Below are 23,802 nucleotides of genomic sequence, written 5' to 3'. Positions count from 1 at the left end.
AGTGGAGGGTTGCTTTTTATTCCGTTTTTATTTATCTTCAGTTGTCATGCAGGATTTTGCACGTTGCCACTGAAATGTCAGTTTACAAATGTTAACATTATTAACCTCTTGCATCTACAGTTCGTTATTTGCATTTTTTTTTTTTTAAATCCTTGCCTGATTTTCACTTGTTTTTGTGAAGAAGTGAGAAACTCTATTCTGCGTTTGCACTTGCTTCCCTGGCCATGGTCCTGAATCGCGGAGGCGCGGTCATTTACTTCATCTGCATCTCTTTTACAGCACACAATCTTTTTGAGATTTTCAACATATTTTTTGGTCTGTCCTCCTGTTCAAAAGTTTATCTATATACCATTTCATTTCTGATTAGATATTTCTAATGTGTATAATTTATTTGAGGTATTTCTCCCTCTCTGGCTTGATAAGTGTTCATACTGATATGGCCTCATGAAAACACGAAATGTATTTTTTCCACTTCTATCTCTATTAACACAAACTCATAAAGTCCTTGTATTATAGATATTTGTTGTTATTGACATTTTTTGGTTTTATACTTAAGAACTTTTCTCAAACATGTCTGACGCTGAGATAAAGGTTTAGTAATTTTACATGTTCTGTAGTTCATCAGACTGGACTCATAGTGCCGCTGTTGGTCAATATGTCAGTTTATAGAGCAGATCTGCAGCAGTTCCACCCCCATCATCTCCATATTATTAGAGAGAGAGAGAGACAGAAGCTGAGAGCGCAGTCTGAAGAGGAGAGAGAAGGCACAACACGGAGATTCTGTATTTAAAATCCCTTTCCTGGATTTATAGACTTTTCTTGTTCTTTTCACTTTGGACATATACATGATTTACTCCAGCATTTTGGACTGATTTATTTGCTTTCTGTCTTAATCTTCATCCCGTGGTCTTCTGCAAAATGTCGGACAGAACAATGGCGCGGCAAGTACTGCTGTTTATTTGGTTTCTCTCTCTCAGTTCAGCTCTCGGGCAGGTCAGTTACTCCATTCCTGAAGAAATGGCGAAAGGCTCTTTAGTCGGGAACATAGCGCAGGATTTGGGTTTAGATTTAAAGAGACTGAGATCGGGTAAAGCGCGTATTTATACAGGAGACAGCGCTGAATACATCGAGCTGAATAAAGAAAGAGGAGTCCTCCTTATCAAAGAGAGAATAGACCGAGAGGCGCTATGCGGACAGACAACGCCTTGCGCGCTGCATTTTCAGATTATTTTGGAAAATCCAATAGAATTTTACCATGTCACTGTCGAGGTAACCGATATAAATGACAATGCTCCATATTTCAACAAGCCAGATACCTATTTTGAAATAAGTGAATCTGCTGTAAATGGGGCTAAATTTGATATAGAGCAAGCCGTCGACCAAGATGTCGGGACCAATGCCATTCAAAGCTACATGCTTTCATTGAGCGATCATTTTTCATTAAAGCTGCACAGTCAGGCAGATGGTAGAAAAATAGTTGAGATGGTCTTACAAAAACCTCTAGATCGAGAGAAACAGGAAGATATTGCTTTAGTTTTGACAGCGGTAGATGGAGGCGATCCACATCTGTCTGGAACAACACAGATTCGTATAAAAGTACTTGATGTTAATGACAATGCGCCTGTTTTCACCCATTCTGCATACAAAGCCACTGTCGTAGAGAATTCGCCAAAAGGGACAGTTGTCATAAGAGTTGAAGCCTCTGATGAGGATCAGAGCACAAACGGTGAAATTATTTATTCAGTTACCAATACTCACGACGGTGTGCCTGAAATGTTTGAAATAAACAGACAAACTGGCGAATTGAGAATAATTGGTGACATCGATTATGAAAAAGCCAGACATTTTCAGATAAATGTTAGAGCGAGTGATCGTGGTGGTCTAACAGATTCAAGTAAAGTAATTATCGACGTTTTAGATGTCAATGATAACAAGCCGGTCATCAATATAATGTCAAAGTCAGCTATGTTATCAGAGGATTCTAAGCCTGACACTGTTGTTACTGTTATCAACACGCAAGACGTCGATTCTAATGAAAATGGCAAAGTGCAATGCTTTATTAATGAGAATTATCCATTCACCTTAAGGATGACCACTACTAATTTCTTTAGTTTAGTCACAGATGGTGATTTAGATCGAGAGCGAGAGTCTGAGTATAACATCAGTGTGACGTGCGCTGATGAGGGCGTGCCCTCTCTCTCCAGCAGCGTCACTCTCTCCTTACAGATATCAGATGTCAATGATAACGCGCCCGTCTTTGAGAAGAGCTCATATGAGGCTTCTGTTCAAGAAAACAACACACCGGGTCTTTCCATATTCACAGTCAGAGCCAGAGACGCAGATTTTAACCAGAACGCCCGTGTGTCTTACATACTGGAGGACTCGTCGGTTAACGGAGTGCCCGTCTCCTCGTTAGTGTCCGTTAGTGCTGATAGTGGAGTCATACATGCAGTGCGATCTTTCGATTACGAGCAGATCAAAGATTTCCAGTTCCGCGTAAAAGCGCAGGACGGAGGCTCTCCTCCTCTCAGCAGCAACGCGAGCGTGAAAATAATCATTCAGGACCAGAATGACAACGCGCCTCAGGTTCTGTACCCGGTCCAGTCAGGTGTTTCTGTGGTGGCTGAAATAGTGCCTCGTTCGGCAGATGTGGGTTATCTGGTGACTAAAGTGGTGGCTGTTGATGTGGACTCTGGTCAGAACGCCTGGCTCTCATATAAACTGCAGAAAGCCACAGACAGGGCGCTGTTTGAAGTGGGCTTACAGAATGGAGAAATAAGAACTGTACGCCAAGTGACAGATAAAGATGCTGTCAAACAAAGACTCACTGTTGTAGTGGAGGACAACGGGCAGCCCTCTCGATCAGCTACAGTCAATGTTAACGTGGCGGTGGCGGACAGCTTCCTTGAAGTGCTCTCGGAGTTCACTGACTTTACGCACGACAAGGAATACAACGACAACCTGACTTTCTATCTAGTCTTGGCCTTGGCTGTGGTTTCATTTCTCTTTATCGTGTCTATCATTGCCATACTGTCAGTCAAATGCTACAGATGGAGACGCGAGCGGATGTTTTATAAATCTGGAGCGAATCTTCCAGTTATTCCGTATTATCCGCCTCTTTACGCAGACGTAGGCGGCACAGGAACTTTACAGCACGTGTACAATTATGAGGTTTGCAGAACCACTGACTCCAGAAAGAGTGATCTGAAATACGTCAGACCTTGCAGTGAGAGCATCATTAGTCTGGACACCAGTGGAACACAGACACTCACGCATGCGCAAAGGGAGAGACTGAACTTTGATGATTGTGATGGTCAGGTGAGAGTCTTTATTTACAGTTAATTTTTGTAGAAGTTAACAACTGTTTCCTTCCATTTTTTATATATATATATATATATATATATATATATATATGTGTGTGTGTGTGTGTGTGTGTGTGTGTGTTCTGATCTACCTGTTCTATTTTGAACAGATAGAAGGGCACATTAATTGTTTATTCAGAAATTAATTTCAGTTCATACATACCGAACATATTTTTAGTTTTTCATGCAATTACAAGAAAGTTGTCGCTCTCACAATTAGGCTGTTGTTGGCATGGTGGCATCTGTGCCGTTTCGGACAGAATAACGATTGAATTGAAGTATGTCCATGCTATTAATTGTTTCAGTTTCAAATTGACTGAGATCAGGTATGCCTACTTTAGCCTCCTTTATTTTGTTTCAATCACCTTCTTTAATCTTTTTACAACTTATGATATATCAAGTGTTCAGAGTGATTTTATATTTGATTTTTTTTGATTTTTTATTCTTGTTATTGTTGTTGCTATATTGTAGTGTGTGATATGTATAAAAGTTAAGGGATTGTAAAACAACCTTTTTTATCGGTTTTTTAAACAATCTATAGAATCTCGTTATAGTGCTTCTTTAAGATCACCAAAAGCACCTTAAACGAACTCTCTGTTATAATGTTAAGTGGTGTTATCAGCTAAAAACACATTTTACAGTTTTGAGAGTCACAGTTGTTTTGATATGTTTTTCTTTTTACTAGACATGCTTGAGGATCTTTAATCTGTGCTTGGGAAGGCATCAGCTAAAGGGCAACTTCAGTCATCGTAACTGGCCGTGGTGCTGAAATGCGCTCTTGCGTTCTTCTGCCTCTACTAACTTTTCCACCTTACCTCCGTACCTTAGATCATTTCTTGTAGAACTTTTAAACCCTTCCAGTCTCTCATCCTATTGAGAATTTAAAAGGATAATGTTCATATTAACATATTTCACGTTGATTCATTTTACATTTCAAGCATGCACATTAATGAAAATGCAATATCAAGCTCTGTTCATTTTTTGTTGCTTTTAAAGAAAAAATTCCCCTCGAAATCATGCAGTCATTTCTCATTGCAAGATAAATGTATTTTGACTGACATCCGAAACGGCTGTTTTATTTTATTATTGTTTTATATATATGGATATATATATATTTATATAATATAATGGGAATGCTTCTAAAACACGTCTCAAATGCCCTACTGTTAAAAAAAACTGCATCCATTTAGTTTTTTCTGTAGTTCATCAGACTGGACTCATAGTGCCGCTGTTGGTCAATATGTCAGTTTATAGAGCAGATCTGCTGCAGTTCCACCCCCATCATCTCCATATAATTAGAGAGAGAGAGACAGAAGCTGAGAGCGCAGTCTGAAGAGGAGAGAGAAGGCGAATCACGGAGATACTGTATTTAATATCCTTCTTTTGGATTTGCAGACTTTTCTTGTTCTTTTCACTTTGGATATACATGATTTCATCCAGTTGTTTGGACCGATTTCTTTGCTTTCATCCTAAATCTTCATCCCGTGGTCTTCTGCAAAATGTCGGACAGAACAATGGCGCGGCAAGTACTGCTGTTTATTTGGTTTCTCTCTCTCAGTTCAGCTCTCGGGCAGGTCAGTTACTCCATTCCTGAAGAAATGGCGAAAGGCTCTTTAGTCGGGAACATAGCGCAGGATTTGGGTTTAGATTTAAAGAGACTGAGATCGGGTAAAGCGCGTATTTATACAGGAGACAGCGCTGAATACATCGAGCTGAATAAAGAAAGAGGAGTCCTCCTTATCAAAGAGAGAATAGACCGAGAGGCGCTATGCGGACAGACAACGCCTTGCGCGCTGCATTTACAGATTATTCTAGAAAATCCGATGCAACTATACAGAGTAACAGTTGAGATACAAGACATTAATGATAACGCCCCTATGTTTAGCCTCAATGAGATGAAATTTGAAATAAGCGAAATGGCTCTGGCTGGAGCCAAATTTGATTTGGAGACTGCAGTTGACACCGATGTGGGTGTGAATGGTCTTCAAAGATACACACTGAAACCAAGTGACAATTTTATTGTGAAAACTCAAAGTTTACCAGATGGTAGTAAAACGGTCGAAATGGTATTACAGAAACCACTAGATCGTGAAAACCAAGACCGTATTTCTTTATTGTTAACAGCAGTCGATGGCGGCGAGGTGCAAATGTCAGGCACAATGCTAATACACATCACAGTTTTAGATGCGAATGATAATGCGCCTGTTTGCAGTCAGTCAGTTTACAAAGCCAGTATAGCCGAGAATTCAGCAAAGGGCACCGTGTTGACCACAGTCAGCGCGTCCGACGCAGACCAGGGCTCTAATGGCGTCGTTACATATTCGTTATCCTCTGCTGCGTCCGCAAATCTATTTGACATAGGCCAGTATGACGGTATTCTCAAGTTAATTGGTAATGCTGACTACGAAAAAAACAAACACTATCAGATAGCAGTTCAAGCCAGTGATCAAGGAGGACATACCGATTCTTGTAAAGTAATTATTGACGTCACAGATACGAACGACAACAAGCCAGTAATCAGTATAATATCCAAATCAAATGACATTTCTGAAAATGCCCCTCCAGGGACAGTTCTAGCGATGATGAATATTCAAGACGCTGATACAAATGAAAATGGTATCGTAAAATGTGAATTAAATGAAAACATTCCTTTTATCATCCATTCTTCATCAGATGGTTTTTACAGCCTCGTTACTGAAGGCGATTTAGACCGAGAGCGAGAGTCTGAGTATAACATCAGTGTGACGTGCGCTGATGAGGGCGTGCCCTCTCTCTCCAGCAGCGTCACTCTCTCCTTACAGATATCAGATGTAAATGATAACGCGCCCGTCTTTGAGAAGAGCTCATATGAGGCTTCTGTTCAAGAAAACAACACACCGGGTCTTTCCATATTCACAGTCAGAGCCAGAGACGCAGATTTTAACCAGAATGCCCGTGTGTCTTACATACTGGAGGACTCGTCGGTTAACGGAGTGCCCGTCTCCTCGTTAGTGTCCGTTAGTGCTGATAGTGGAGTCATACATGCAGTGCGATCTTTCGATTACGAGCAGATCAAAGATTTCCAGTTCCGCGTAAAAGCGCAGGACGGAGGCTCTCCTCCTCTCAGCAGCAACGCGAGCGTGAAAATAATCATTCAGGACCAGAATGACAACGCGCCTCAGGTTCTGTACCCGGTCCAGTCAGGTGTTTCTGTGGTGGCTGAAATAGTGCCTCGTTCGGCAGATGTGGGTTATCTGGTGACTAAAGTGGTGGCTGTTGATGTGGACTCTGGTCAGAACGCCTGGCTCTCATATAAACTGCAGAAAGCCACAGACAGGGCGCTGTTTGAAGTGGGCTTACAGAATGGAGAAATAAGAACTGTACGCCAAGTGACAGATAAAGATGCTGTCAAACAAAGACTCACTGTTGTAGTGGAGGACAACGGGCAGCCCTCTCGATCAGCTACAGTCAATGTTAACGTGGCGGTGGCGGACAGCTTCCCTGAAGTGCTCTCGGAGTTCACTGACTTTACGCACGACAAGGAATACAACGACAACCTGACTTTTTATCTAGTCTTGGCCTTGGCTGTGGTTTCATTTCTCTTTATCGTGTCTATCATTGCCATATTGTCAGTCAAATGCTACAGATGGAGACGCGAGCGGATGTTATATAAATCTGGAGCGAATCTTCCAGTTATTCCGTATTATCCGCCTCTTTACGCAGACGTAGGCGGCACAGGAACTTTACAGCACGTGTACAATTATGAGGTTTGCAGAACCACTGACTCCAGAAAGAGTGATCTGAAATACGTCAGACCTTGCAGTGAGAGCATCATTAGTCTGGACACCAGTGGAACACAGACTCTCACGCATGCGCAAAGGGAGAGACTAAACATTGAGGATTCTGAAAAGGTGAGGTTTACTTTTTCTGTGTAGGGGTTGTTAAATTTTTTGTCTTTTTTTTATTTTTATTTTTTTATATGTACTTTTTTCGTTCAGAGAAATCAGAGAAAGTGCCTAAACAGTTAACACTGTGGAGACTTTTATTTTTCTGAAATTTGATTCCCATATTTATGACGAAATTAGCTTTTTATGTTTTATTATTATATTATTATTGTTGTTATTATTATTCAACAGCTTCCAGAATCCACCGAGTAGTCGGGGAGCTATCAGGGTTCTGAATGACTATGTCGCTTTCGTTTCGCTATCCAAGGTGCTGAATCGATGTCTTTTGTCTGCATTCAGGCTCTTGTCTCAAAGCAGATGTGCAGTGACATATCAAAAACTATTTATAAATGATATGTTGATATTTTTTTACTGTATAATTTGTACCGTATTGTTGAATTCGTTTTGTTTGTGTTTGAGAGATTGAGATTAAATAGCCCTGTATTCAATCAAACGGTCTAGTAGCCTACCTATTACCAAACAAATACTTCGGGATTGCTGGACAGATTTCGTTACAATACAATAATTTGGCTAATTTAGATTATTTTCATTATTTTACACAAATAGAAATTCAGGTTTTAATTTTGTGTTTTATTTCTATTTCTCTCTGCATATATATTTTGAGTGTATGCATTTTTAAAATAATTTAGATGCATTTTGCAGTAACTCAGAATGATCTCAGTGTGCCGCTGTTTGTCAGGGGGAAACGTCTGAGAGCGCATAATTCCAGCAATACCGCCCTCTCTAAATGCACGTATTAAGAAGAAAGAGACTGAGGCGAGTACATAGCGCACACGGGCATAACACTGAGGACACCGTCGCGGCTATGAACAGTCGGCTATGGATTTATGTTTAGACGTTGTCTCAGAAATTCCCCACTAGTATTGGACCTATTCTATTTTGGACCTGAACACTTTAAGACTCTGATTTGGATACACCGTGACTTCGTTTATTTGGTCTTCTGCAAAATGTCGGACAGAACAATGGCGCGGCAAGTACTGCTGTTTATTTGGTTTCTCTCTCTCAGTTCAGCTCTCGGGCAGGTCAGTTACTCCATTCCTGAAGAAATGGCGAAAGGCTCTGTAGTCGGGAACATAGCGCAGGATTTGGGTTTAGATTTAAAGAGACTGAAATCTGGTAAAGCGCGTATTTATACAGGAGACAGCGCTGAATACATCGAGCTGAATAAAGAAAGAGGAGTCCTCCTTATCAAAGAGAGAATAGACCGAGAGGCGCTATGCGGACAGACAACGCCTTGCGCGCTGCATTTACAGATTATACTCGATAATCCTATGGAACTGTTTAGGGTAACTGTTGAAATTACAGACATAAATGACAATTCTCCCATTTTCAAAAGAGATGAGAGAAGATTTGAGATAAGCGAATCAGCAGTGGTAGGATCAAAATTTATGCTGGAGAAAGCGATAGATGCAGACATCGGCGATAATGACCTACAGAGTTATTTTCTGCAACCTACTGATCATTTTAATTTAAAAATTCATGGTCAGAGTGATGGGAGTAAAAAGGTTGAAATGATTCTTCAAAAGCCTTTAGACAGAGAAAAACAGGAAAACATGTCTCTGATATTAACCGCAATAGATGGTGGGGAACCACCTAAATCAGGCACGGTTCAGATTCATATTACAGTGCTTGATGTTAACGATAATGCTCCAGTTTTTACTAAGCCTATATATAGGGCGATTATTACAGAAAATGCACAGAGCGGCACGCCACTCATCACTGTTAGCGCTTCTGATTCAGATAAAGGGACAAATGGAGAAGTCAGTTATTTTATTGCAAACAGTGACGGCGTATCTGATATTTTTCATATCGATGAAAATGGATTGATGACGTTAATCGGAAAAATTGACTTTGAAACATTTAAGCATTACCAAATTGATATAGAAGCTGTAGATAAAGGTGGGCTGTCTGATTCTAGTAAAATAATGGTCGATGTGATTGATGTAAATGATAACGCGCCAGTCATCACTGTGATGTCGAAATCTAATGCGATACCGGAGGATTCGCCACAGAGTACTGTTATTGCCATCATCAGTGTTAATGATCCGGATTCTGACAGTAATGGACAGGTTAAGTGCAGTGTAAATGCAAACATTCCTTTTACAATCAAAACAACTTCTAATGGATTTTATAGTATTGTGACTGATAATGATTTGGATCGAGAGCGAGAGTCTGAATATAACATCAGTGTGACGTGCGCTGATGAGGGCGTGCCCTCTCTCTCCAGCAGCGTCACTCTCTCCTTACAGATATCAGATGTCAATGATAACGCGCCCGTCTTTGAGAAGAGCTCATATGAGGCTTCTGTTCAAGAAAACAACACACCGGGTCTTTCCATATTCACAGTCAGAGCCAGAGACGCAGATTTTAACCAGAACGCCCTTGTGTCTTACATGCTGGAGGACTCGTCGGTTAACGGAGTGCCCGTCTCCTCGTTAGTGTCCGTTAGTGCTGATAGTGGAGTCATACATGCAGTGCGATCTTTCGATTACGAGCAGATCAAAGATTTCCAGTTCCGCGTAAAAGCGCAGGACGGAGGCTCTCCTCCTCTCAGCAGCAACGCGAGCGTGAAAATAATCATTCAGGACCAGAATGACAACGCGCCTCAGGTTCTGTACCCGGTCCAGTCAGGTGTTTCTGTGGTGGCTGAAATAGTGCCTCGTTCGGCAGATGTGGGTTATCTGGTGACTAAAGTGGTGGCTGTTGATGTGGACTCTGGTCAGAACGCCTGGCTCTCATATAAACTGCAGAAAGCCACAGACAGGGCGCTGTTTGAAGTGGGCTTGCAGAATGGAGAAATAAGAACTGTACGCCAAGTGACAGATAAAGATGCTGTAAAACAAAGACTCACTGTTGTAGTGGAGGACAACGGGCAGCCCTCTCGATCAGCTACAGTCAATGTTAACGTGGCGGTGGCGGACAGCTTCCCTGAAGTGCTCTCGGAGTTCACTGACTTTACGCACGACAAGGAATACAACGACAACCTGACTTTCTATCTAGTCTTGGCCTTGGCTGTGGTTTCATTTCTCTTTATCGTGTCTATCATTGCCATACTGTCAGTCAAATGCTACAGATGGAGACGCGAGCGGATGTTTTATAAATCTGGAGCGAATCTTCCAGTTATTCCGTATTATCCGCCTCTTTACGCAGACGTAGGCGGCACAGGAACTTTACAGCACGTGTACAATTATGAGGTTTGCAGAACCACTGACTCCAGAAAGAGTGATCTGAAATACGTCAGACCTTGCAGTGAGAGCATCATTAGTCTGGACACCAGTGGAACACAGACACTCACGCATGCGCAAAGAGGAAAACTGAATAATGACGATTCTTTTGATCAGGTGAGCTCGAGTGAATGATTATGTAAATACTGTTCTGGTGTCCATTTAATATATATTTTTTCTATATCTGATTTTCTCAGTTTTATTACTGTGCTTTTTTATTTTTTAGAGCTATTGTAAAAAAAAAATTAAAAAAAAAAAAAAACAGACAGCTACGGTTGAAATTTTCTGCACTGCTATACATTTCCCCAAAGGTTTTCTTCTTAAAACTATAACTTTTTTATATATTTTATAGAGAATTAGACGCATAGTCTTTTTCATATATAAACTGATTTCAGTTGTACTCAGTCAAGTAAGATGTTTTTATTGTAGAATTGATATAATACATTTAATAACATTTTTTACAATAAACGCGTATGCAATTAATCGTAGCCTACTTATAGACTGCTTAATATTTTCTACTTTGCTTTTGACTGTTTTCCTTTTATCATATTTTAAGGTTTTTGGTTCAGATCATTTTTTTATGGATATTTCAAAAGTAATGTGTTGACGAAAAGAGTTTTCTACTTATTTCGCAGCTGGTGCAGATTATTGTGTTGCTCTTCAACACATACTTTTTCAGTGTAATATTTCTCTGATGCACTAAGTGCCGCTGTTGGTCAGTATGTTCGTGTTTTAAACACTCATTTTTAGATCCTCCTCCACTTTCTGACATCATACAGTCTGCAGAATATCTTTCAGTCGGACGGTCTCTTTTTAACACTGAAGCGTCGAGACATTCGCTGCCCAGTGTTTTCGGGTGAAGTTCGATTTTTCAACCTTTTTAAATCTTTTGTTCTTTGTCTTTTCTTCTGTATGGAATAGAAGATTTGGACGATGTCGTTTCTTTGTTGTTTTTACGCCCAAAGAGGCGCATCTTCGACGCGGATTTCATCATGGCTAATGCAGCCTCTCGTGCTCTGCGTCTTTGTCATGGCCGTTGCGCGCGGCCAGGTCCGTTATTCTATTCCAGAGGAGATGACAAAGGGCTCGCTGGTGGGAAATATCGTTCAGGATCTCGGTTTGGATGTTAAGAGGCTGAAATCTGGTCGAGCGCGGATCTTTACGGAGGACAGTCGTGAGTACATCGGTCTGAATGTGGATAAAGGGACGCTGATAGTGAAAGAGAGGATAGATAGAGAGGAGCTGTGCGCGCAAGTGTCTCCCTGCTCCTTACATTTTCAGATCATTCTAGAAAACCCCATGGAGCTGCACAGAATTGATGTAGAAATATTAGATATCAATGATCATGCTCCTTCTTTCATGAACAAAGAGATTACTTTTCAAATAAGCGAATCTGCTTTGTCAGGGGCTCGATATTCAATCGACAGCGCTAATGATCCTGATGTAGGTCTAAATTCTCTTCAGACATATAAATTAAATCCAAACGACCATTTTATGCTCAAAACGTTGTCTCACACTGATGGTACGAAATATGTGGAAATGGTCTTGCAGACATCATTAGACAGAGAAAAACATGAGGTGCATAATCTGATTTTGACGGCGTTTGATGGTGGAACCCCCCAAAAAACCGGTACGGTAAAAATAAACGTCAATGTCTTGGATGCAAATGACAACGCGCCTGTTTTTAGTCAATCTGTATATACTGCACTTGTCGCTGAAAATGCGCAAAAGGGTTCATTGGTCGTAAAGGTTAGTGCAACTGACGCGGATCAAGGAACAAATAAACAAGTGTCCTATTCATTTTCACAAATCAGCAAAAACATCTTGAATATTTTCAGTATTGACCCCAATAATGGTGACATTATTGTTGTTGCCCGTCTAGACTTTGAAAAATCCAAGAAATACGAATTGAATGTGGTGGCAACAGACAATGGGGGGTTAACAGATACTGCTAAAGTAATGGTGGAAATTACAGATATTAATGACAATGCCCCTGTAATTAATGTAATATCGTTGACAAACCCTTTACCAGAAAACTCAGCTCCTGAAACTGTGATAGCAATGCTAAATGTCAAAGATTTGGATTCAGGGAAAAATGGACAGGTGAGATGCTTAATTAATCCTAGTTTACCATTTCAAATCAGACAATCATCCTCAAATTTCTATAGTTTGATCACTGATCAGCCTTTAGACCGTGAAAAAATGTCTGAATATAATATCACAATAACTGCTATTGATGAGGGCTCGCCATCTTTCTCTACTAATAAAACACTGACACTGAAAATCTCTGATGTCAATGACAACGCCCCTGTGTTTCAGCGTCAGTCATACACCGCATATGTGATGGAAAATAATTCCCCCGGAGTCTCTGTTTTATCTGTTAAAGCGCATGACAAAGACTCTGGCAATAACGCGCGTATTTCATATTTTCTAGAGGATGTTCTTGTGAATGGCGTCTCTGCCTCGACCTATATTTCAGTGAATGCAGAGAGCGGAGAGATTCTTGCTGTTCGTTCTTTTGATTATGAGCAAACAAAAGAATTTAACATTCGCGTAAAAGCGCAGGACGGAGGCTCTCCTCCTCTCAGCAGCAACGCGAGCGTGAAAATAATCATTCAGGACCAGAATGACAACGCGCCTCAGGTTCTGTACCCGGTCCAGTCAGGTGTTTCTGTGGTGGCTGAAATAGTGCCTCGTTCGGCAGATGTGGGTTATCTGGTGACTAAAGTGGTGGCTGTTGATGTGGACTCTGGTCAGAACGCCTGGCTCTCATATAAACTGCAGAAAGCCACAGACAGGGCGCTGTTTGAAGTGGGCTTACAGAATGGAGAAATAAGAACTGTACGCCAAGTGACAGATAAAGATGCTGTCAAACAAAGACTCACTGTTGTAGTGGAGGACAACGGGCAGCCCTCTCGATCAGCTACAGTCAATGTTAACGTGGCGGTGGCGGACAGCTTCCCTGAAGTGCTCTCGGAGTTCACTGACTTTACGCACGACAAGGAATACAACGACAACCTGACTTTCTATCTAGTCTTGGCCTTGGCTGTGGTTTCATTTCTCTTTATCGTGTCTATCATTGCCATACTGTCAGTCAAATGCTACAGATGGAGACGCGAGCGGATGTTTTATAAATCTGGAGCGAATCTTCCAGTTATTCCGTATTATCCGCCTCTTTACGCAGACGTAGGCGGCACAGGAACTTTACAGCACGTGTACAATTATGAGGTTTGCAGAACCACTGACTCCAGAAAGAGTGATCTGAAATACGCCAGACCTTGCAGTGAGAGCATCATTAGTCTGGACACCAGTGGAACACAGACACTCACGCATGCGCAAAGAGGAAAACTGAATAATGACGATTCTTTTGATCAGGTGAGCTCGAGTGAATAGATATGCATATGATTTTCTGTTTTCCATTTAACTATTCTTTTTCTTTTTCCAACTTCATCAGTTTTATTGATGTTCACTGTATTATTATATTTTTTTTCGATTAATAGAAAAACACTGGCATCTATATTTTAAATTTACTGTACTGGTATAATTTTGGTGACTACATTTTTTCACACTTTTTCATATTAAAATCTTAACTTTTTAATATTTAATAGGAAATTAAATGCATATTCTTTGAAAAAATATATTTGTTCAGTTGCACTCAGTCAAGTATAAGAGATTTTTATTGTGTGTATGTGCGCGCATGGGTCAGTCATGTAAAGAATTGGTCCTGTATTTAAACGCTTTTTATATTTTCTGTTTTGCTTTTGACCATTTTTCTATTATCAAATTCGTATTTATATTTTAGCTGTTTTAACGCAAAATGTATAGTTTACTATAATGGGTCGCAGTTCATATAGTTTTTGTATTTCTCTTCAACAGTATTTTTCAGTGTAATATTTCTCTGATGCTCTAAGTGCCGCTGTTGGTCAGTATGTTCGTGTTTTAAACACTCGTTTTTAGATCCTCCTCCACTTTCTGACATCATACAGTCTGCAGAATATCTCTTTCATTCAGACGGTCTCTTTTTAACACTGAAGCGTCGAGACATTCGCTGCCCAGTGTTTTCGGGTGAAATTCGATTTTTCAACCTTTTTAAATCTTTTGTTCTTTGTCTTTTCTTCTGTATGGAATAGAAGATTTGGATGATGTCGGTTCTTTGTTGTTTTTACGCCCAAAGAGGCGCATCTTCGACGCGGATTTCATCATGGCTAATGCAGCCTCTCGTGCTCTGCGTCTTTGTCATGGCCGTTGCGCGCGGTCAGGTCCGTTATTCTATTCCAGAGGAGATGACAAAGGGCTCGCTGGTGGGAAATATCGTTCAGGATCTCGGTTTGGATGTTAAGAGGCTGAAATCTGGTCGAGCGCGGATCTTTACGGAGGACAGTCGTGAGTACATCGGTCTGAATGTGGATAAAGGGACGCTGATAGTGAAAGAGAGGATAGATAGAGAGGAGCTGTGCGCGCAAGTGTCTCCCTGCTCCTTACATTTTCAGATCATTCTAGAAAACCCCATGGAGCTGCACAGAATTGATGTAGAAATATTAGACATCAATGATCATGCTCCTTCTTTCATGAACAAAGAGATTACTTTTCAAATAAGTGAACTTGCTTTGTCTGGGGCTCGGTATTCAATCGACAGCGCTAATGATCCTGATGTAGGTCTAAATTCTCTTCAGACATATAAATTAACTCCATCTGATCATTTTACAGTTAAAATACCTTCTCATCTCGACGAAACAAAATACATAGAGATGATTTTGCAAAAAACTTTAGACAGAGAAACGGCAGAGGAACATAAATTGATCTTAACTGCATTCGACGGCGGAAACCCTCAAAAAACGGGCACTATCAAGATAAACGTTATTGTTTTAGATGCAAATGACAATGCACCTGTTTTCAGTCAGTCAGTCTATAGAGCTTCAATTCCAGAGAATTATTCTAAAGGATCCACTGTGTTAAAGGTTAGTGCAACTGATGGAGACATGGGATCTAATGGAGAGGTTACATATTCTTTTTCTCAGAGCAGTGAACGTTTATCTAACTTTTTCCAAATTGATTCCAGTAATGGGGAAATTACAGTTAATGGTCCGTTAGATTTCGAAAAATCAAAAAAGTATGAATTATATGTGGAAGCAACAGACAAAGGCGGATTAAGTGATACCAGCAAAGTTCATATTGAAATTACTGATATAAACGACAATGCTCCTATAATAAGCGTAATTTCATTTTCAAGCCCAGTGCCGGAGAATTCAGCGCCAGAGACTGTAATAGCAATGTTGAATGTCAAAGATTTAGATTCGGGTAAAAACGGAATAGTTAAGTGCTTCATCCCTCATAATTTACCGTTTAAAATAAAGTCATCAACCCCAAATTTCTACAGTTTAGTCACTGATGAGCTTTTGGATCGAGAAATGATCTCAGAATATAATATTACAATAACTGCTATTGATGAGGGCTCGCCATCTTTCTCTACTAACAAAACACTGACACTGAAAATCTCTGATGTCAATGACAACGCCCCTGTGTTTCAGCGTCAGTCATACACCGCATATGTGATGGAAAATAATTCCCCCGGAGTCTCTGTTTTATCTGTTAAAGCGCATGACAAAGACTCTGGCAATAACGCGCGTATTTCATATTTTCTAGAGGATGTTCTTGTGAATGGCGTCTCTGCCTCGACCTATATTTCAGTGAATGCAGAGAGCGGAGAGATTCTTGCTGTTCGTTCTTTTGATTATGAGCAAACAAAAGAATTTAACATTCGCGTAAAAGCGCAGGACGGAGGCTCTCCTCCTCTCAGCAGCAACGCGAGCGTGAAAATAATCATTCAGGACCAGAATGACAACGCGCCTCAGGTTCTGTACCCGGTCCAGTCAGGTGTTTCTGTGGTGGCTGAAATAGTGCCTCGTTCGGCAGATGTGGGTTATCTGGTGACTAAAGTGGTGGCTGTTGATGTGGACTCTGGTCAGAACGCCTGGCTCTCATATAAACTGCAGAAAGCCACAGACAGGGCGCTGTTTGAAGTGGGCTTACAGAATGGAGAAATAAGAACTGTACGCCAAGTGACAGATAAAGATGCTGTCAAACAAAGACTCACTGTTGTAGTGGAGGACAACGGGCAGCCCTCTCGATCAGCTACAGTCAATGTTAACGTGGCGGTGGCGGACAGCTTCCCTGAAGTGCTCTCGGAGTTCACTGACTTTACGCACGACAAGGAATACAACGACAACCTGACTTTCTATCTAGTCTTGGCCTTGGCTGTGGTTTCATTTCTCTTTATCGTGTCTATCATTGCCATACTGTCAGTCAAATGCTACAGATGGAGACGCGAGCGGATGTTTTATAAATCTGGAGCGAATCTTCCAGTTATTCCGTATTATCCGCCTCTTTACGCAGACGTAGGCGGCACAGGAACTTTACAGCACGTGTACAATTATGAGGTTTGCAGAACCACTGACTCCAGAAAGAGTGATCTGAAATACGTCAGACCTTGCAGTGAGAGCATCATTAGTCTGGACACCAGTGGAACACAGACACTCACGCATGCGCAGAGAGGAAAACTGAATAATGACGATTCTTTTGATCAGGTGAGTTCGAGTGAATAGATATGCATATGATTTTCTGTTATCCATTTAACTATTATTTTTATTTTTCTAACTTCATCAGTTTTATTGATGTTCACTGTATTATTATAATTTTTTTCGATTAATAGAAAAACACTTGCATCTATATTTTAAATTTACTGTACTGGTATAATTTTGGTGACTATACCTTTTTTCACACTTTTTCATATTAAAATCTTAACTTTTTAATATTTAATAGGAAATTACATGCATAGTCTTTGAAAAAATATATTTGTTCAGTTGCACTCAGTCAAGTATAAGAGGTTTTTATTGTGCGTATATGCGCGCATGGGTCAGTCATGTAAAGAATTGGTCCTGTATTTAAACGCTTTTTTATATTTTCTGTTTTGCTTTTGACCATTTTTCTATTATCAAATTTGTATTTATATTTTAGCTGTTTTAACGCATAATGTATAGGTTACTGCAATGGTCGAAGTTCATATAGTTTTTGTATTTCTCTTCAACAGTATTTTTCAGTGTAATATTTCTCTGATGCTCTAAGTGCCGCTGTTGGTCAGTATGTTCGTGTTTTAAACACTCATTTTTAGATCCTCCTCCACTTTCTGACATCATGACATCAGTCTGCAGAATATCTCTTTCATTCAGACGGTCTCTTTTTAACACTGAAGCGTCGAGACATTCGCTGCCCAGTGTTTTAGGGTGAAGTTCGATTTTTCAACCTTTTTAAATCTTTTGTTCTTTGTCTTTTCTTCTGTATGGAATAGAAGATTTGGATGATGTCGGTTCTTTGTTGTTTTTACGCCCAAAGAGGCGCATCTTCGACGCGGATTTCATCATGGCTAATGCAGCCTCTCGTGCTCTGCGTCTTTGTCATGGCCGTTGCGCGCGGTCAGGTCCGTTATTCTATTCCAGAGGAGATGACAAAGGGCTCGCTGGTGGGAAATATCGTTCAGGATCTCGGTTTGGATGTTAAGAGGCTGAAATCTGGTCGAGCGCGGATCTTTACGGAGGACAGTCGTGAGTACATCGGTCTGAATGTGGATAAAGGGACGCTGATAGTGAAAGAGAGGATAGATAGAGAGGAGCTGTGCGCGCAAGTGTCTCCCTGCTCCTTACATTTTCAGATCATTCTAGAAAACCCCATGGAGCTGCACAGAATCGATGTAGAGATATTAGATATTAATGATCATGCTCCAGTTTTCAAGAAAAATGAGATTACTTTTCAAATGAGTGAACTTGCTTTGTCTGGGGCTCGATATTCAATCGATAGCGCTAATGATCCAGATGTAGGTCTAAATTCTCTTCAGACATATAAATTAACTTCGTCTGATCATTTTACAGTTAAAATACCTGCTCATCTCGACGAAACAAAGTACGTAGAGATAATTTTGCAAAAAACTTTAGACAGAGAAACGGCAGAGGAACATAAATTGATCTTAACTGCATTCGACGGCGGAAACCCTCAAAAAACGGGCACTATCAAGATAAACGTTATTGTTTTAGATGCAAATGACAATGCACCTGTTTTCAGTCAGTCAGTCTATAGAGCTTCAATTCCAGAGAATTATTCTAAAGGATCCACTGTGTTAAAAGTTAGTGCAACTGATGGAGACATGGGATCTAATGGAGAGGTTACATATTCTTTTTCTCAGAGCAGTGAAAGCTCGTCTGGCCTTTTTACCATTGATTCCAGTTCTGGAGATATTACAGTTAATGGTCTATTAGATTTCGAGAAATCGAAAAAATATGAATTATCAGTGGAAGCAACAGACAAAGGGGGATTACGAGATACAAGCAAAGTGCATATTGAAATTACTGATATAAATGACAATGCTCCTATAATAAGCGTAATTTCATTTTCAAGCCCAGTGCCGGAGAATTCAGCGCCAGAGACTGTAATAGCAATGTTGAATGTCAAAGATTTAGATTCGGGTAAAAACGGAATAGTTAAGTGCTTCATTCCTCATAATTTACCGTTTAAAATAAAGTCATCAACCCCAAATTTCTACAGTTTAGTCACTGATGAGCTTTTGGATCGAGAAATGATCTCAGAATATAATATTACAATAACAGCTATTGATGAGGGCTCGCCATCTTTCTCTACTAATAAAACACTGACACTGAAAATCTCTGATGTCAATGACAACGCCCCTGTGTTTCAGCGTCAGTCATACACCGCATATGTGATGGAAAATAATTCCCCCGGAGTCTCTGTTTTATCTGTTAAAGCGCATGACAAAGACTCTGGCAATAACGCGCGTATTTCATATTTTCTAGAGGATGTTCTTGTGAATGGCGTCTCTGCCTCGACCTATATTTCAGTGAATGCAGAGAGCGGAGAGATTATTGCTGTTCGTTCTTTTGATTATGAGCAAACAAAAGAATTTAACATTCGCGTAAAAGCGCAGGACGGAGGCTCTCCTCCTCTCAGCAGCAACGCGAGCGTGAAAATAATCATTCAGGACCAGAATGACAACGCGCCTCAGGTTCTGTACCCGGTCCAGTCAGGTGTTTCTGTGGTGGCTGAAATAGTGCCTCGTTCGGCAGATGTGGGTTATCTGGTGACTAAAGTGGTGGCTGTTGATGTGGACTCTGGTCAGAACGCCTGGCTCTCATATAAACTGCAGAAAGCCACAGACAGGGCGCTGTTTGAAGTGGGCTTACAGAATGGAGAAATAAGAACTGTACGCCAAGTGACAGATAAAGATGCTGTCAAACAAAGACTCACTGTTGTAGTGGAGGACAACGGGCAGCCCTCTCGATCAGCTACAGTCAATGTTAACGTGGCGGTGGCGGACAGCTTCCCTGAAGTGCTCTCGGAGTTCACTGACTTTACGCACGACAAGGAATACAACGACAACCTGACTTTCTATCTAGTCTTGGCCTTGGCTGTGGTTTCATTTCTCTTTATCGTGTCTATCATTGCCATACTGTCAGTCAAATGCTACAGATGGAGGCGCGAGCGGATGTTTTATAAATCTGGAGCGAATCTTCCAGTTATTCCGTATTATCCGCCTCTTTACGCAGACGTAGGCGGCACAGGAACTTTACAGCACGTGTACAATTATGAGGTTTGCAGAACCACTGACTCCAGAAAGAGTGATCTGAAATACGTCAGACCTTGCAGTGAGAGCATCATTAGTCTGGACACCAGTGGAACACAGACTCTCACGCATGCGCAAAGAGGAAAACTGAATAATGACGATTCTTTTGATCAGGTGAGCTCGAGTGAATAGATATGCATATGATTTTCTGTTTTCCATTTAACTATTATTTTTTATTTTTCTGACTTCATCAGTTTTATTGATGTTCACTGTATTATTATTTTTTTTCGATTAATAGAGAAACACTGGCAGAGTTGATATTTACTGTACTGATATACTTTTGGTGACTATACATTTTTTTTCACACTTTTTCATATTAAAATCTTAACTTTTCAATATTTAAAAGGAAATTACATGCATAGTCTTTGAAAAAAATATGTGTTCAATTGCACACAGTCAATGATAAGAGGTTTTTATTGTGCGTATGTGCGCGCATGGGTGAGTCTTATAATGAATTGTTCCTGCATTATTTAAATGCTTTTTATGTTTTATGTTTTGCTTTTGACTATTTTCCTATATTGTCATATTTTTATTTCAGCTGTTTTAACGCAAAATATATAGGTTTCTACAATGGTGACAGTTCATATAGTTTTTGTATTTCTCTTCAACAGTATTTTTCAGTGTAATATTTCTCTGATGCTCTAAGTGCCGCTGTTGGTCAGTATGTTCGTGTTTTAAACACTCATTTTTAGATCCTCCTCCACTTTCTGACATCATACAGTCTGCAGAATATCTTTCATATCTTTTCAGTCGGACGGTCTCTTTTTAACACTGAAGCGTCGAGACATTCGCTGCCCAGTGTTTTCGGGTGAAATTCGATTTTTCAACCTTTTTAAATCTTTTGTTCTTTGTCTTTTCTTCTGTATGGAATAGAAGATTTGGATGATGTCGGTTCTTTGTTGTTTTTACGCCCAAAGAGGCGCATCTTCGACGCGGATTTCATCATGGCTAATGCAGCCTCTCGTGCTCTGCGTCTTTGTCATGGCCGTTGCGCGCGGCCAGGTCCGTTATTCTATTCCAGAGGAGATGACAAAGGGCTCGCTGGTGGGAAATATCGTTCAGGATCTCGGTTTGGATGTTAAGAGGCTGAAATCTGGTCGAGCGCGGATCTTTACGGAGGACAGTCGTGAGTACATCGGTCTGAATGTGGATAAAGGGACGCTGATAGTGAAAGAGAGGATAGATAGAGAGGAGCTGTGCGCGCAAGTGTCTCCCTGCTCCTTACATTTTCAGATCATTCTAGAAAACCCCATGGAGCTGCATAGAATTGATGTAGAAATATTAGATATTAATGATAATGCTCCTACATTCAATAGAAAGGAAATTGATTTTCAAATAAGTGAATCAGCCATTCCTGGAGCTCGATATTCATTGGAAAGCGCTAAAGATCCAGATGTAGGTCTTAATACACTTCAGACGTATAAACTCAATCCCAGCGATTATTTCACACTAAAATCGTTGTCTCGCCCTGATGGGACTAAATACGTAGAGATGGTGCTGCAGGCTCACTTAGACCGAGAGAAACAAAGTGAACATAAATTGATTTTAACCGCATACGATGGAGGCAGTCCAGCAAAATCTGGTGCTGTTAAGATACATATTGTTGTTCTTGATGCAAACGACAACGCTCCGTCATTCACCCAATCTGTTTATCGAGTTAGTTTGCCCGAAAACACCCCTGTGGACTCTTTTATCATTACGGTTTCCGCCACAGATGCAGACGAGGGTGCATACGGAGATATTGAATATTATTTGTCTCAAAGCAGCCGTAGTGTTTCAAATATTTTCAGCATCGGTCCTTTAAACGGGGAGATAATAGTTAAAGGTGATTTAGATTTCGAGATATCTAAATACCACGAGTTAGACATAGAAGCGACAGATAAGGGTGGTTTAACAGATACTTGCAAAGTACTTATTGAAATTACAGATGTGAACGACAACGCTCCTGTCATAAGCGTAATGTCATTCTCTAACACAATACCCGAGGACGCAGCACCGGACACAGTGATAGCGATGTTGAATGTCAAAGATTTAGATTCAGGGAGAAATGGACACGTTAAATGTTCTATTGCTGCAGACTTACCCTTTAGAATCAAATCATCGACCAGCAATTTCTATAGTTTGGTCACTGAACAGTTATTAAATCGAGAAGCAATATCTGAATATAATATCACAATAACTGCTATTGATGAGGGCTCACCACCTTTCTCTACTAATAAAACACTGACACTGAAAATCTCTGATGTCAATGACAACGCCCCTGTGTTTCAGCGTCAGTCATACACCGCATATGTGATGGAAAATAATTCCCCCGGAGTCTCTGTTTTATCTGTTAAAGCGCATGACAAAGACTCTGGCAATAACGCGCGTATTTCATATTTTCTAGAGGATGTTCTTGTGAATGGCGTCTCTGCCTCGACCTATATTTCAGTGAATGCAGAGAGCGGAGAGATTCTTGCTGTTCGTTCTTTTGATTATGAGCAAACAAAAGAATTTAACATTCGCGTAAAAGCGCAGGACGGAGGCTCTCCTCCTCTCAGCAGCAACGCGAGCGTGAAAATAATCATTCAGGACCAGAATGACAACGCGCCTCAGGTTCTGTACCCGGTCCAGTCAGGTGTTTCTGTGGTGGCTGAAATAGTGCCTCGTTCGGCAGATGTGGGTTATCTGGTGACTAAAGTGGTGGCTGTTGATGTGGACTCTGGTCAGAACGCCTGGCTCTCATATAAACTGCAGAAAGCCACAGACAGGGCGCTGTTTGAAGTGGGCTTACAGAATGGAGAAATAAGAACTGTACGCCAAGTGACAGATAAAGATGCTGTCAAACAAAGACTCACTGTTGTAGTGGAGGACAACGGGCAGCCCTCTCGATCAGCTACAGTCAATGTTAACGTGGCGGTGGCGGACAGCTTCCCTGAAGTGCTCTCGGAGTTCACTGACTTTACGCACGACAAGGAATACAACGACAACCTGACTTTCTATCTAGTCTTGGCCTTGGCTGTGGTTTCGTTTCTCTTTATCGTGTCTATCATTGCCATACTGTCAGTCAAATGCTACAGATGGAGACGCGAGCGGATGTTTTATAAATCTGGAGCGAATCTTCCAGTTATTCCGTATTATCCGCCTCTTTACGCAGACGTAGGCGGCACAGGAACTTTACAGCACGTGTACAATTATGAGGTTTGCAGAACCACTGACTCCAGAAAGAGTGATCTGAAATACGTCAGACCTTGCAGTGAAAGCATCATTAGTCTGGACACCAGTGGAACACAGACACTCACGCATGCGCAAAGAGGAAAACTGAATAATGACGATTCTTTTGATCAGGTGAGCTCGAGTGAATAGTTATGCATATGATTTTCCCATTTAACTATTTTTGTTTTTTGTTTTTCTGACTTCACCAGTTTTATTGATGTTCACTGTATTATTATTATTTTTGATTAACAGAGAAACACTGGCAGCAATAGTTGAAATTTACTGTACTGATATCATTTTGGTGACTACATTTTTCACACTTTTTCATATTAAAATCTTAACTTTTCAATATTTAATAGGAAAATACATGCATAGTCTTTAAACAATTCATT

The 23,802-nt window shown here is 40.6% G+C and overlaps 3 protein-coding genes and 1 pseudogene across 19 annotated transcripts in view; all 4 read left to right on the top strand.

The window, feature by feature from the left end:
• LOC311095149 (protocadherin gamma-A11-like) overlaps window positions 1-23,802 on the top strand; it is a gene marked incomplete at its 5' end in the record, with an annotated part of 169,103 nt that overhangs the window by 105,752 nt on the left and 39,549 nt on the right. Inside the window, one exon of one of the 16 annotated variants that reach the window (XM_084133536.1) lies at window positions 4,561-7,252. The exons of 13 other annotated variants lie outside the window; for them this stretch is intronic. In XM_084133536.1, the coding sequence (XP_083989662.1) occupies window positions 4,862-7,252 (2,391 nt within the window). Of the gene's footprint in view, window positions 1-4,560; window positions 7,253-14,544; window positions 17,115-21,070; window positions 23,543-23,802 lie in introns of those variants that run through there. 2 more of the 16 variants (XM_084133547.1, XM_084133546.1) reach the window with 2 other exon arrangements.
• Window positions 766-3,264, top strand: LOC311095178 (protocadherin gamma-A5-like; annotated as a pseudogene). Its single transcript has one exon. The product of its transcript is annotated as a protocadherin gamma-A5-like (transcript).
• LOC311095185 (protocadherin beta-16-like) lies at window positions 8,286-13,953 on the top strand. Its single transcript, XM_084133584.1, has 2 exons — window positions 8,286-10,582; window positions 12,506-13,953. Exons 1-2 carry the CDS (start codon window positions 8,353-8,355, stop codon window positions 13,921-13,923), a joined length of 3,648 nt encoding a protein of 1,215 aa, XP_083989710.1. The 5' UTR covers window positions 8,286-8,352; the 3' UTR covers window positions 13,924-13,953.
• LOC311095156 (protocadherin gamma-A11-like) lies at window positions 17,864-20,359 on the top strand. Its single transcript, XM_084133560.1, has one exon. It carries the CDS (start codon window positions 17,885-17,887, stop codon window positions 20,345-20,347), a length of 2,463 nt encoding a protein of 820 aa, XP_083989686.1. The 5' UTR covers window positions 17,864-17,884; the 3' UTR covers window positions 20,348-20,359.

This window comes from Abramis brama (genome assembly GCF_963993115.1).
Source record: "Abramis brama genome assembly, chromosome: 13".
NCBI classification, from domain to species: Eukaryota; Metazoa; Chordata; class Actinopteri; order Cypriniformes; family Leuciscidae; genus Abramis; species Abramis brama.
The sequence above is the reverse complement of the archived record's forward strand: the minus strand, read 5'-3'. Positions and strand labels throughout refer to the sequence as shown.